General features: G+C 46.9%; 1 protein-coding gene across 9 annotated transcripts in view; it reads left to right on the top strand.

Moving 5' to 3' along the window:
* Positions 1-13,392, top strand: part of UBR4 (ubiquitin protein ligase E3 component n-recognin 4) — a 126,738-nt gene that overhangs the window by 73,889 nt on the left and 39,457 nt on the right. For all 9 annotated transcript variants that reach the window (XM_067722231.1, XM_067722219.1, XM_067722199.1 and 6 more), the window contains 14 exons: positions 39-146; positions 587-703; positions 1,895-2,104; positions 3,628-3,777; positions 5,021-5,248; positions 6,004-6,082; positions 6,561-6,806; positions 8,128-8,296; positions 8,822-8,966; positions 9,549-9,634; positions 10,357-10,444; positions 10,706-10,899; positions 12,515-12,754; positions 13,169-13,307. In XM_067722231.1, the coding sequence (XP_067578332.1) occupies positions 39-146; positions 587-703; positions 1,895-2,104; positions 3,628-3,777; positions 5,021-5,248; positions 6,004-6,082; positions 6,561-6,806; positions 8,128-8,296; positions 8,822-8,966; positions 9,549-9,634; positions 10,357-10,444; positions 10,706-10,899; positions 12,515-12,754; positions 13,169-13,307 (2,199 nt within the window). The remainder of the gene's footprint in view (positions 1-38; positions 147-586; positions 704-1,894; positions 2,105-3,627; positions 3,778-5,020; positions 5,249-6,003; positions 6,083-6,560; positions 6,807-8,127; positions 8,297-8,821; positions 8,967-9,548; positions 9,635-10,356; positions 10,445-10,705; positions 10,900-12,514; positions 12,755-13,168; positions 13,308-13,392) is intronic.

Here is a 13,392-nt window from a genome sequence, read left to right as displayed (position 1 = left end):
AATTGGCTTTCATGTTTTATCTCTCTGTTGACGTCCAGGTCATTCTGATGCTTACTACAGATCTGGATGGAGAAGATGAGAAAGACAAGGGGGCCCTGGACAACCTGCTCTCCCAGCTTATTGCTGAACTGGGCATGGATAAGAAGGTGAAATTTGAGAGTCATACTGTGTGAGAGGCAGGGATTGGCTGAGATCAGTTTTCAGTTTTTCATTCCTCTCTTAGAGGAACTTCACCTAATTTCAAGGGGTGACCCTCCACTGAGGGCTCCAGTTGTGTTGATTCATCAGAAACGTTTTTAGTGCCTGCTTTGGCCCTGGCATACTTTTGGCTCTGGCTATAAATGAGGAACAAGACCAAGTCCCTGCCCTCATAGACCTTTTGTAGCTCCACAGGGTGAAAACAATGAACTGGTTGTTTGTATCTTAACATGGCTTCCTAGGTGTATCAGACTCTAGATCATCCACATATAGACCACAGGTATATTGGAGCTTGTTTTGTCTCTGAGTCCAAGTGAGGCAATCTTGTTGAGAGGACGCCTCAAGGTTAAAGTAAGTGTGGTCTTCTGGGCTCCGCCTCTGTCCCCAGGACGTCTCCAAGAAGAACGAACGCAGTGCTCTGAATGAGGTCCATCTGGTGGTGATGAGACTCCTGAGTGTCTTCATGTCCAGGACCAAATCCGGATCCAAGTCTTCCATATGCGAGGTATCTTGCTTTGGGCTAATGGGTGTGGGGAAAGGAAAGAGGATTGTCTGGTTGGCACTCGGACAGTGGGCAGAGGCCTCTGTTAGAGCCAGGCCATTGTCGCTTGAGAGCAGTAGCATTCTAAGCTGCCACCGCTCAGGGGCAGAGCATCTACCTTTCTCGGGGTCCCTTCCAAGCTCTGATCTTTTCCAACAATCCCTCCACTGGGGGCGGTTAAAGCGTTTGGAAGTTCCATTATTGAAAAGCAGGAGACTGTTCTGCAAGGCGCAGAGTGGCTAAGAGGATTCCCCTCCTGTATGTTGCTATAAGGTATGGTAATAGAGCAGAGAGAAAGCAGTGGTGTGTGGTGGAAAGGAGATTAACACAAAGCAGAGAAGGTAGAAATGGGGCTGAACTGCATCCAATCTTAATGAGCTTCTGAGCTGTGTGGGTGGCTGGGGCTTGCCAGGCTCTCCTAATGGTTTTATTTACAGTAGCTTTTCTCCCGCTTTTCTGTTCATGTGATCACTCACCCCATCTCCTTTGGAATCTGGTTCTATGGAAAGAGCCTCTACTAGGAGGGTGGGGCTGCAAAGAATGCCTATAGTGGAAAGTTTTCTCTCTTTTTAACATAAATGGGCTTCTTTTCTAGCTGCCCAAGGAGAAAGAGAAAACTCTTCCCTGCAGGTGGAAGGGTTATCTAATCCTGGCCTCCTTGGCCTCTGGCACATATGTGTAGGGAGATTAGATTTGGGAACTGGTGTTCCTTTGTTTTCTCTTACCATGCTGCTGTTCAGAAGAGTGGGGGAAATGTTTGAGTTAGTCGGGAAACGTTTTTTTGTTTTTTTTTATTTTTTACTTTTTTGCGGTATGCGGGCCTCTCACTGTTGTGGCCTCTCCTGTTGCGGAGCACAGGCTCCGGACGCGCAGGCTCAGCGGCCATGGCTCACGGGCCCAGCCGCTCCGTGGCATGTGGGATCCTCCTGGACCGGGGCACAAACCCATGTCCCCTGCATCGGCAGGCAGACTCTCAACCAATGTGCCACCAGGGAAGCCCGTAGTCGGGAAACTTTTAACTCAAGAGACTGACTCCCTCAGTTCCATGACAGCTTCTCCTAAGGCTGTTGTGAGTGCGTTTCCTACCCCCAACACTCAGCTGAATGCCACACTGTTCTACAGGCCATTCTTAGCTTCTCCCTGGTTTTTCCCCAGTCATCTTCCCTCATCTCCAGTGCCACAGCAGCAGCCCTGCTGAGCTCTGGCGCTGTGGACTACTGCCTGCACGTGCTCAAGTCCCTGCTGGAGTACTGGAAGAGCCAGCAGAACGATGAGGAACCCGTGGCTACCAGCCAGCTGCTGAAACCACATACTACGTCATCCCCACCCGACATGAGCCCATTCTTCCTCCGCCAGTATGTGAAGGTGAGGTCCTTCCCCGGGCAGTGAACCACTCCTGTCCCTCATCTAGGGCACTGTCCTCTTCAGTCTCAGTGAGTAGCGCTGAAGGAGCCGAGGATGTCACATACTCCCCCTGCTGTTACAGGATGCCCTAGTTTAGAAGATGGGCTTTCTGGTCAGGTGAGTCTGGGAACATGTCCCTCAGGAACAAGTGTTCCCACTTACCAGCCATGAAGCTTGGAGAAGTTCTATCTAACCGTAGTAAGCCTCAGTTGGCACACCTGGAAAATGAGCATACACATAGTATCTGCTTTATAGAGTTGTTGTGAGCATTGGATGAGGTGATGTTTGTAAAGCGCAGTGCCTAGCACATAGCAGTGCTCAATAAATGTTAATTATTATTACCATTTCTGTTCCATTGGAGGAGTCCATGTAGTGGAGCAAGATGGCCTGGGGTAGCTGTGCTGCTTATTGCATACTCAGGACTGCTTCGAATAGTATGGGAGTATAACAGGGCACAAATTGTGAATCTGGTCATGTCCTTCTCTTTGTATAACCTTCTAGTGGTTTTCCATAACTTTTCAGCCAAAAAGTTCTTTGCCGATCCAGCTATCTACTTAACTCTCTACTTTATCAACTGTAACACCCCTGCATGCAGCCCTGCTAATCTGTGTGTCTCTCCCAGCGTACATGCTGTCCCTTCAGAAATTTTTTCCTCTCCTGCATCCCTTCCTTCCCCTGTCTAGTTAACTCCTAGCCCTTCTTCAAGACCCAGCTCAAGTATTGGATCTTTCCCCAGAACACACTTTTCTGCTGTCTGAGCGAGATGGCCTTTCCCTGGGTCCCAGAGCACCCTGTGCACACATGTGGAGTCTTCCCCTCCAGACTATCAGCAAAGACCATATTTTATTTCTCTTCACACGCCCAGTGCTTGACATAGATCTGATAAACAGCTGGTGATTGAATATGTGGGACACATGCCCCCAAACTTTCACAGTCTCTTTCTGGGGACCACACAGGTTGTAGGATAGCTGTTGTTTCCGTTGTCCTCAATCTCTCGGTACCCCTGCCTCTGTGTGTGGGCCCAGGATATCGACTTGAGTTCAGTGATCTTTGACACCCCCTTGGTTACACGAATGTTTCTTGTTGTCATGGAAAACTTTGGTTCTAGGGAATGGAATACATCTCATAGAAAGTCAGAAATCCTTCTCCATTACTGTTTTTTCAATTTTTTCCTATTCTAATTTTTGTGTAAGCAGAGTAAAATCAATCCAGTGTCAAAAACCAGAGTGAAATGTTAGAACTTTAAAGAGCAGTGAGATCTGCCTCCACAATAAGCTTTGCATGTAATGAAATTGCCCCCGGGAGCCTGGGGTCTTCCTGGGTTTGCAAACTGAACTATCCGTCGGTGAAGGCTCCAGCTTTGAAAGGTGCCATTTACCATCTCCAGCGTGAGGTTCTCCTAGTGAGCAATAGACCAGCCTTTTTCCTAACTGCGATCGGGAAATTGTCAATCACAGGTTCTTATACAAATGTTCTTCTCCCAGGGCCATGCTGCCGATGTGTTTGAGGCCTACACTCAGCTTCTCACAGAGATGGTACTGAGGCTGCCATACCAGATCAAAAAGATCGCTGACACCAATTCTCGAATCCCACCTCCTGTCTTTGATCATTCGTGGTTTTACTTTCTCTCAGAGGTAAGTGAAGGTCCCAGTCGAGGAGAGGACACACCGGCTGTGACTGCCTTTGTGGCTCCCTTGCATCCTAACCATCAGGTGGTATTTCCCCCAGCAGAGTCCCTCCCACCATTTAGGTCTTGCCCCTCCAGAGTGTACTGTGTGGTGAAACTGTGGAAGATGTGTGTCAGAGCAAGCATCCACTTTAGTGTTTGGTTCTCTACACTTACCTTCGGCCACATGTGGTGGTAATGGACAAGTTTAATAGTTTGGACTCTGCCTGGAAAACAGAAAGTATACTAGTTAAATGAACTGAGAGATTTTAATATAGAGAATTGGTTAAGCAGCCACTGAAGAACAGCAAAGATAAAAAGGGAATGTTGTGGTAACACAGGGGTAGTAGCCGCAAGCAGCAGCAGCAGCAGCCCCCTGAGTGCAGAGGAGAGCCCGGCGGAGCTGAGGAGGGGCTGCCGCTGCTCGCACCTCAGGAGCCCGGAAGGGGTGTGATGTGGTGGAGTCTGGAAGCTCTAAAAGAAGCCGGTGAACAGGACCGCCCGGACCTGGTTTGTCCTTGACTGTTGAAGAGATGCTGGAGGCCGCTAGGGTGAAGGGCTGCTCCTAGGATGGCAGGCAGGTGGGCAGGAGCAAGTCCCTTCTCTCCCTCCTGCCTTTTGGTGTCCCTCCAGTGCTCCCCACTGGCAGAACCTAAGAGGGGACCAGCCGGCAAGAAACAGCGCAGTTAGCTTTAGTTCTGGACTAGACGTCACAGAGCAGGGTGTGGTGGGGTGGCTTTGGAGCCGAGAGGAAATGGCTGAATAACCTGCACAGCAAGCATGAGATTAACTCTGGGAAGAATAATGTTAGCAAACCCCAAACAGCCATTTCAAGTCATGTAGATGTAACGGCGCAGCTTCTTCCCCACCTCTTTTACCTGAAAGAGAGATTCTGAATGTTATTTTTCTTCACGCGTTCATTCTGGTTGGGCTGGAGTGCAGACCAGCCTCCTATAGATTCCTAAGTACTCCACGAGCGGTAGCAGGCATGTTGCTCCTTTTCCCTTTCTGACGTTTTCCTTTCTGTGCCTGTCTTTCTGCTGGTCCTTGTAAGGAATACTAAAGCTCACCAGGGCCTAGCTTGACAGCAAGGAAGTAGCTTGGTCTGTGTTACCAGTTTTTAGTAACAGCTCATGAAAACCCGAGGCGCTGTGGCTGGTACAGATACAGTTCCAGAGTCATTGACTCTTTGTGTCGTTTCTCCCCTCAAGTACCTGATGATCCAGCAAACTCCATTTGTGCGCCGGCAAGTCCGCAAACTTCTGCTCTTCATCTGTGGGTCAAAGGAGAAATACCGCCAGCTCCGGGATTTGCACACCCTCGACTCCCATGTGCGCGGGATCAAGAAGCTGCTGGAGGAGCAGGGGATCTTCCTCCGGGCAAGTGTGGTTACAGCCAGCTCTGGCTCCGCCCTGCAGTATGACACGCTCATCAGCCTGGTACGGCCGGTGTTGGGTGGTGTGGCAGGGCAGGGGAGGCTGTGGACGAGGCTCAGCCAAGTGGGTAATAGGATGGAGCAGCACACACAGGGCTTTTCCGTATTTTGAGAACATCATGGCCAGGGTTGCGAGCAGGGTAGATCCATGATACCCACCTGGGTGCTATACCACATGCACTTGGCTTCAGGGTCTGCGATTGCCCCTCCCTGGTCCCGCCCCCACCTGGCAGTGGTTCCTCTGTTGTGAGGAGGGGTGGCTTGGGCTTTTTACCAGTGTCATTTGTTCATGTCGTGGACAGGATCAACCCGGGATTTGTGCACCTCTCATTTTTGTCCCTGAATACTAAAGAAATGATGTATTATCGCCTAAGATCAGTTGTTTGACTTTGGGGAGTAAATTGAATATATTGCATAGGAACATCTAGGAAGAACATCTTCAGTGTTAAAGACTCCTAATCCAGTGTTCTTACTATTATGCTTTTAGCAAGAAAAAAATAAACTGGATTGTAGTGTCTTACGTCATGACCTACCTTTCCTGCTGCATTATTGAGTGGTCTGAAGAATCCCTGAAAACAAAAGGGCTTTGTGTGGTGGGACGTTGAATGTAGGAGGCTCAGTGTTTGGGCCTTGGCCCCAGGTTCACTGGGGCACCGATCAACCTTGCACAGAGGGCGAGGGTTTGTAGTCCAAAGCTGAGGTGATGACCCCTCAAGACAGCGGGTGTGGGTCGTTTCTGGTGATCGGTTTCCATTTCAGATGGAGCACCTGAAAGCCTGTGCAGAGATTGCTGCCCAGCGAACCATCAACTGGCAGAAATTCTGCATCAAAGATGACTGTAAGCAGTGCTTCTCCTTTTGGTTGCTGTTACTCATTCATTCCTTCAAGAACTGTTCATCGAAGCCCACTATATGCCAAGCGTTAAACTGGGTTCTAGAGATACAGCCATGAGCAAGATAGACAGAACTCTGCCCAGCAAAGAAGACAAGTAAAAACTTACAAGATTGCTAAGCGTCCGTAGACAAAATGTGGGGTGCGGTGGGACGACAACAAGCATATTGTTGTGGTCAGCTAAGGAGGAGAATCATCTTCTTCACAGGAGTGGGGGCTGGGAGCCAGCCTCTGTGTAGTTGTTGCACTACTTGTCAGATATTTCCAAAGAGGGTGTAAATTCTTCTGGGAACTTCCAGCAGAGAACCTGGACAAAGGAGGTGGTGGGAGTAGGGCAGCCCTGGCGTCTGGAGCAGGTGCTCCCGTTCTTGTGTGTGAGTCTCGCAGTTGTGTCAGAGCTGAGCCCCTGTCTCCTCTGCCTGCAGCTGTCCTGTACTTCCTCCTCCAAGTCAGCTTCTTGGTGGATGAGGGCGTGTCTCCGGTGCTGCTGCAGCTGCTCTCCTGTGCTCTGTGCGGCAGCAAAGTCCTCGCTGCACTGGCGGCCTCGGCAGGGCCCTCCAGTGCTTCCTCCTCCTCAGCCCCTGTGGCCACTGGTTCTGGACAAGCCACAACACAGTCAAAGTCGTCCACAAAGAAGAGTAAGAAAGAAGAAAAGGAAAAGGAGAAAGAGGGTAAGGGTCACCTTCTTGTATCAGTGACCAGGGTGATGTGTTCTAATCTCTCTGAGAGCACATCGTTCATTCTCTTCTTTTTTTTTTTTTTAATTTTTATTGGCATATAGTTGCTTTACAACGTTGTGTTAGTTTCTTGCTGTACTGCAAAGTGAATCAGTCATACGTATACATATATACCCTCTTTTTTTAGATTTTCTTCCCACTTAGTTCACCACTGAGCATTGAGTAGAGTTCCCTGTGCTATACAGTAGGTTCTCATTAGTTATCTGTTTTACACATAGTAGTGTATGCATGTCAGTCCCAGTCTCCCAGTTCATTGCATTCCCCACTTCCCCCCTTCGTAACCATAAGTTTGTCATTCTCTTCTTCTGAAAGGTTTTTCATCCTGATTTACAGGGACCTAAAACCCAAATGCCCTCTAGTGTCATTTTCAGTTATGTTGAAGGTGACACCTTAAAGAGTGTGACTTCCGTACCTAGTGTCTGTAACGGGAAACGTCAAAGTGCACCAAACATTTTTACTAGGCCCAAGTTTCTTTTAATATGAAATAATAACACTTGCTTCGTGGAGAGATTGTCGGTGTTAAATGAAACTATGCTTATAAATGTGCCTTGTAAACTGGTAAATGCTCTACAAATGGCCACTGTAGTGAGCTTTAGCTGATTCCTTGCCATCAGAAAGGCAAAAGCGTTTTTCTGCGTTCCTGATTTGCATGGTCCTTGGAGGCCTGAGACAGGTGATTGGTGGAGAGCAGTTGAGGTTCACATTCCCCAATGAATTATTCAGATCTCTCTGTGCCAGTCTGTGGTAATGTTGACTGTTGTAGGTAGCAAACTTCTGAAAGGAAATTCCTTCTCCAATGTGACTATCTTTGTCGGTGCCAGGCTTGTAGAGGTACTTTTTTTGGTAGGATTATTATATCTGGGGCTGACTTTTTGTCTCTCAGTAACCAACTGAAAGTTTTTTTTTTTTTCCCCCTGCGGTACGCGGGCCTCTCACTGTTGTGGCCTCTCCCGTTGCGGAGCACAGGCTCCAGACGCGCAGGCCCAGCAGCCATGGTTCACGGGCCCAGCCGCTCCGCAGCACACGGGATCCTCCTGGACCGGGGCACGAACCTGCGTCCCCTGCATCGGCAGGCGGACTCCCAACCACTGTGCCACCAGGGAAGCCCCTGAAAGTTGTTTTCAAATCATAACCACTTTGGTGAAACTTTAAAACATGGACAGAATTCCCTCTCTTTCCACCTGAGCACTGGCTGTAGGACCCTAGACCACTTCTTCCTACTTTTCAGCCCTTCAGTCCTGCTTTGATCTTGCAGGTGAGAGCTCAGGAAGCCAGGAGGATCAGCTGTGCACAGCTCTGGTGAACCAGCTGAACAAATTTGCAGATAAGGAGACCTTGGTCCAGTTTCTGCGTTGCTTCCTCTTAGAGTCCAATTCTTCCTCGGTGCGCTGGCAGGCCCACTGCCTGACACTGCATATCTACAGGTAGGGTCCGGGGCTTAGTTTTAGCAGACTGTGTGGGTCTGGGACCAGAGTGGGTGATGTATCAACAGTTCTGTCTTGGCTCTATGTTCCATACTCAAGGTCGTCCGTACTATAAGTATTTACACCAGTCTGAATCCTCTTGACTATTACAGATTTCTTCATTGAGTTATCTGCTTTTTGGCTATTAAACTGATGTCAGAAGCAAGAGATGATCTGTTTTCCACTAAGAAGGCTATGTTTACAAGTTTGTAAAATGACCAGGCTTGACTCTTTAGGGTAACAAAGCTCAGTTTCTGCCATTGAGAGATGTCAGATGATGGGAATAAATCACCTCCTGAAGACAGGAAAGGATCATGCTGCATCTGTTAAGGTTGATTGTCAAAAGAACAGTAGAGCCATTCAAACTTAACCCCATAGTTGTGGGGAAATGGATACATCTCCAAAACGGTACCTGGGCCTTGTTGATAAATAAAGGAACCTCAGGGTTTTCTGCTGCTTATAATATGAGCTGTCATTTATCTACAGAAACTCTAGCAAATCTCAACAGGAGCTCCTGCTAGATCTGATGTGGTCTATATGGCCAGAACTCCCAGCCTATGGTCGTAAGGCTGCCCAATTTGTGGACCTACTAGGATATTTCTCCTTGAAAACCCCACAAACAGAGAAGAAGGTAACAGATGATTGACGGTTGGAGAGGCTAACTTGGCCACATTTTAACCTTTTTTATCTTGAGTTAAGAACATTATGATCAACCCGCATGGGAGTACATATATGAAATCTCTTTTAAATATATATTAAGCACTCCCAGTATGTATGCCACCTAGATAATATACACTAGCAAATAAGTATAGTCTGAATTTGGCTTAGCCAATAGAAGTAGATAAAGTGGGGAAGAAAATGCAACTCATTAAAGTTGCTTGGGAAAGAAAGTGCTCCTCTGGGTTTCCTGGCAGTCCTGATCACATATCCAATGTGTTTTTGCAATTAGACAACCATTTCATGGCTTCTCCATAATAATAAAATTTCTCTCCCTCCACAAGGTGTAGAAAGAGGGGCTGTCACTAAGATCGTGGAAACTACCAAAGAAGATAGAATCCTTTAAGTGACTAGGCGTTAGGCTCAGCTTTGTTTGATTCTGAATGAGGGCTGCTACTTCTAGGGCGGTATCAGCTAGAAAGCAGAGGAAAAGTCTTTGCCAGTAAGACTTTCCCTTGGGCTTTGATTCTGGTCCTATATTGACTTCTGTTTTCAGTTGAAAGAATATTCACAGAAGGCTGTGGAGATTCTTCGTACTCAGAACCACATTCTTACCAACCATCCCAACTCCAACATTTACAAGTGAGTTTTGTTCTGCTTTCTTCCTATTTGAAGCTCGGTCAACAGTCCAGTTGCTATTTCCACATTGATTGGCTCTTATTTATGAATCAATACGCTCCTGTCTAGTTGGTCTTTGAATCCCTCCCTTGTAGTTGGGGCCTTGTGCATAGAAGGTGCTCAAAATGTAACTGCTGAATTAGAGTTTGGTAAGCAATGATTTAAGAAGGTCTCTAGTTTTCAAGGGTCTAAGTGTAAATCACATAAGGCAAGTTTACAGAAATGGCTGCATTAAAAAAAAAAAAAAAAAAAAAACTTTGGAAGACACTGTTGGCTAAACGGTCAGTTTATTATTTCCCTGGTTTATTAGTGACTGTTCTTTTTTTTTCTCCAAACTTTATTGGGGTATAATTTACATACAACAAAATTTACACATTACAAGTGTACAATTCAGTGATTTTTAGTAAATTTAATTGTGACTCTTCTTTGAGTCAGATTTTAATGTAACATTTAGGATTCCTGTGACCTCAGAACAGCTCAGAAATAGGGAACGTCTAAGGTCACTCCGTTGAAATTCCCTTCCTGTGACTTAACTCTGTTGGGATGTCTCACATTTCCTTGTGTTCTCACTAGAGTGGAGCTTGCCTTGGGGAATATGGAGCCATGGTTTTCTCATGGCTTCTTTGTGAAGCTCCATGCTTCCTAAAATGAAAATCTCCTTATGCTAAGACTGCTTTCTTCCTTAGCACCTTGTCTGGCCTAGTGGAGTTTGATGGCTATTACCTGGAGAGTGATCCCTGCCTGGTGTGTAATAATCCAGAAGTGCCGTTTTGTGTAAGTGACATCTTTAACATGGACAGTCCCGAGGCTTACAGGGCCAGTGGGTTTCTTGTTTTTAGAGGTTGATTATTACTGCATAGGCATCCCTCTCCCAGTGGTTGGTTGCAGTTGTATTAATCCTTACCTGCCCTGCTACCTTAAATAGAAACTTCATCCATGGATGAAGAGTGGGTCATACTGATGAGTTTTGAAGAGGACAGGATGAGCCGTTAGCCTTGAACTAACACACTGTTTTGTGTTTACTTTTGCATTTAGTATATCAAGCTGTCTTCCATTAAAGTGGACACAAGGTACACCACCACCCAGCAGGTTGTGAAGCTCATTGGCAGCCACACCATCAGCAAAGTGACGGTGAAAATTGGGGACCTGAAACGGACCAAGATGGTGCGGACTATCAACCTCTATTACAACAACCGAACTGTGCAGGCCATCGTGGAGCTGAAAAACAAGTACGGGCTTTTCAGACTTGGGGAGGGGCAGCAGGCTTATGAGGCTCAATACCAGTTGTTGCCTTTGATTGCTGGAATCAGGTAAAGCAGCACATTCCTGGAGGCCTAGTATGTCCTCTTGCCTCCTTAGGTCATGGCTGAAGGACACAGGTGAAACACCAGTTCTTAAGGATGCTGACGAAAACTATTTTGAAATTATGTCCCATGGAGCCCTCAGGGTCTAAGATCTTCAACAGCCTGAAGGGAAGCTGAGTGAGGGGGACTCTAGGCTTCTCATACCCATGTTAACTAGAGCGGTTCTATTTTTAGATAGACGATTCTATAGGGGAAGTAGTTTCTTGGATTAAGACACTGTTCTCTTGTTCACAGAGCAGGCAGTATTTCTCAAGGAGGTTCTCTAGTTTGAAGTCCTTCCATTTCTGCATGGTGCATTCCCTCTACGTATACTGATGTTGGATCTTTCTAGCTTATCTGTCCCAACATCTGAATCTCAAGGCATGTTGTATATGGGCCAAAGAAGACACTAGCATGGGTTATATAGTGTCAGCTTTTACAGAGACAGACCACTTGTTGTTGAAGACTCAGGCATTTATGTTGGGCAGAGAATATAAGTAGTTGCTATTTGAATGTTTAGACCTACAGGGAGTGCTGCTCTGTGCATAGAATGGAAGTGTTGGTATTACTCTAAAGGTAGCATAAAGCTAGCGTGTACCACATGAACAAATGGCCACAGGAGCTCTGCTTAAAGGAAGTTTTCTCTTTGTCGTTTGAAAAGCATAGTTAACGTTGATGATCTGCAAGTAGAAGCTGCTCATTGGGATGACGCAGTTCCCTCTGGAGAAGGTGGATTTGATTTTCTGTTGTGTAGAGTCAGCGTAGCTGCTGGTAAAGACCTCAGACTCTGGAATGAGACTGTGGGTTCACATCCCTTGTAGAATTTACGTAGCCTCAGTTTCCTTAACTGTAAAATGTATAAAAGTTTCCTTAACTGTAAAAATTACACACTTTCAAGGTGTTATTTTAAGGATTAAATGTGTTAGTATATGTGAAGTGCTGAGAACAGAGCCTGACGCATAGTAAGTGCTCAGTAAATATTAGCTCTAATCGTATTCATATAATTACCTCTAAATTATCCCATGCCTTTACTCTTTCTGACTCTACTTGGCAGTTAGTCCGGATCCTGGTATGTCCCTCTGCCTCTCTAAAGCAACCTGAGTGTTATCCTATTAAGGTAGTTGTCTTGATAGGAACTCATGGCAGTCGTCATCACGGTACCTCTTGGGATTCCAGGCTTCAGCGTGGCATGCTCTTGGAGTAATATCGTCCCTTGATGTGCATTCCCTTGTTTTTCTGGAGTATCAAAAATTATCATATATAATGTCTTAAAGCACCTGTATGTTCTGCCCCCCCTTTTTTTTTTAAGAGAGAAAGAATAGAGGAAACATTTTTTAAATTAAGTTGCTTTTATTTGCCAGATTTCCTTTCCTTAGACTTAATTGCCTTAGAAGAATAGGTAGGGACAGTCTTCTCTTCGTCTCATCGGACTGTCACTGCTGAGGGTCTTGTGAGAGGCTCTTAGGCCATCTGCCCCTCTGTCTGACACTGTCTCTCCTAGGCCGGCTCGCTGGCACAAAGCCAAGAAGGTTCAGCTGACCCCCGGGCAGACAGAGGTGAAGATCGATCTGCCTTTGCCAATAGTGGCTTCCAACCTGATGATTGAGTTTGCAGACTTCTATGAAAACTATCAGGCCTCCACGGAGACCCTGCAGTGCCCACGCTGTAGTGCCTCAGTTCCTGCCAACCCAGGGGTCTGCGGCAACTGTGGAGAGAATGTCTACCAGTGTCACAAATGCAGGTAAGTGAGTGGTTGTCACCCAGGCCAGGCACATTCCTTGTATTTTTCTGTAAGAGTCTCCTTGTGCTCAATTTCATTGTGTGGTGCCCTCATAATAACTACAGGATTATGGGTATGTAGAGTGCAGAGTTCAAGAGTGGAAAACGGGAGGGAAGGGGAAGAGTGGGGTGTGTGTGGGCGTGCGCATGCATGTGAATTCACGAGACCATCCAGTGGTGGGTGGTGCTGGGGTCCCTAGGTTTGGTTCTGGGTCTCCCTTTCTTGTTACCTGGTTGCTTAAGTCATCCTTGCCTATTTGCTGCTGCCCCTCCGAGAGTCCCTGCAATAGTTTGCAGTGTATAGACGTGGCACGGTCCATCTCCTCTCCCTACAAATCCTCTGCTGCCCGCTGACCCAGTCACTATGGTTTTTCAGATCCATCAACTATGATGAAAAGGACCCCTTCCTGTGCAATGCCTGTGGCTTCTGTAAATACGCTCGCTTCGACTTCATGCTCTATGCCAAGCCTTGCTGTGCAGTGGATCCCATTGAGAATGAAGAAGACCGGAAGAAGGTAAGGCCGCCTCCGTCCGAGACTCAGGCAGGGCTTTGATCTGAGCTGTGGACTGAGCTGATGTGGGGAGTGTGCTTTTTCTTCT

Source organism: Pseudorca crassidens, chromosome 2, assembly GCF_039906515.1.
Source record: "Pseudorca crassidens isolate mPseCra1 chromosome 2, mPseCra1.hap1, whole genome shotgun sequence".
Taxonomy (NCBI): Eukaryota; Metazoa; Chordata; class Mammalia; order Artiodactyla; family Delphinidae; genus Pseudorca; species Pseudorca crassidens.
Note: the sequence above shows the minus strand (reverse complement) of the source record. Positions and strands in the feature narration are given on the sequence as shown.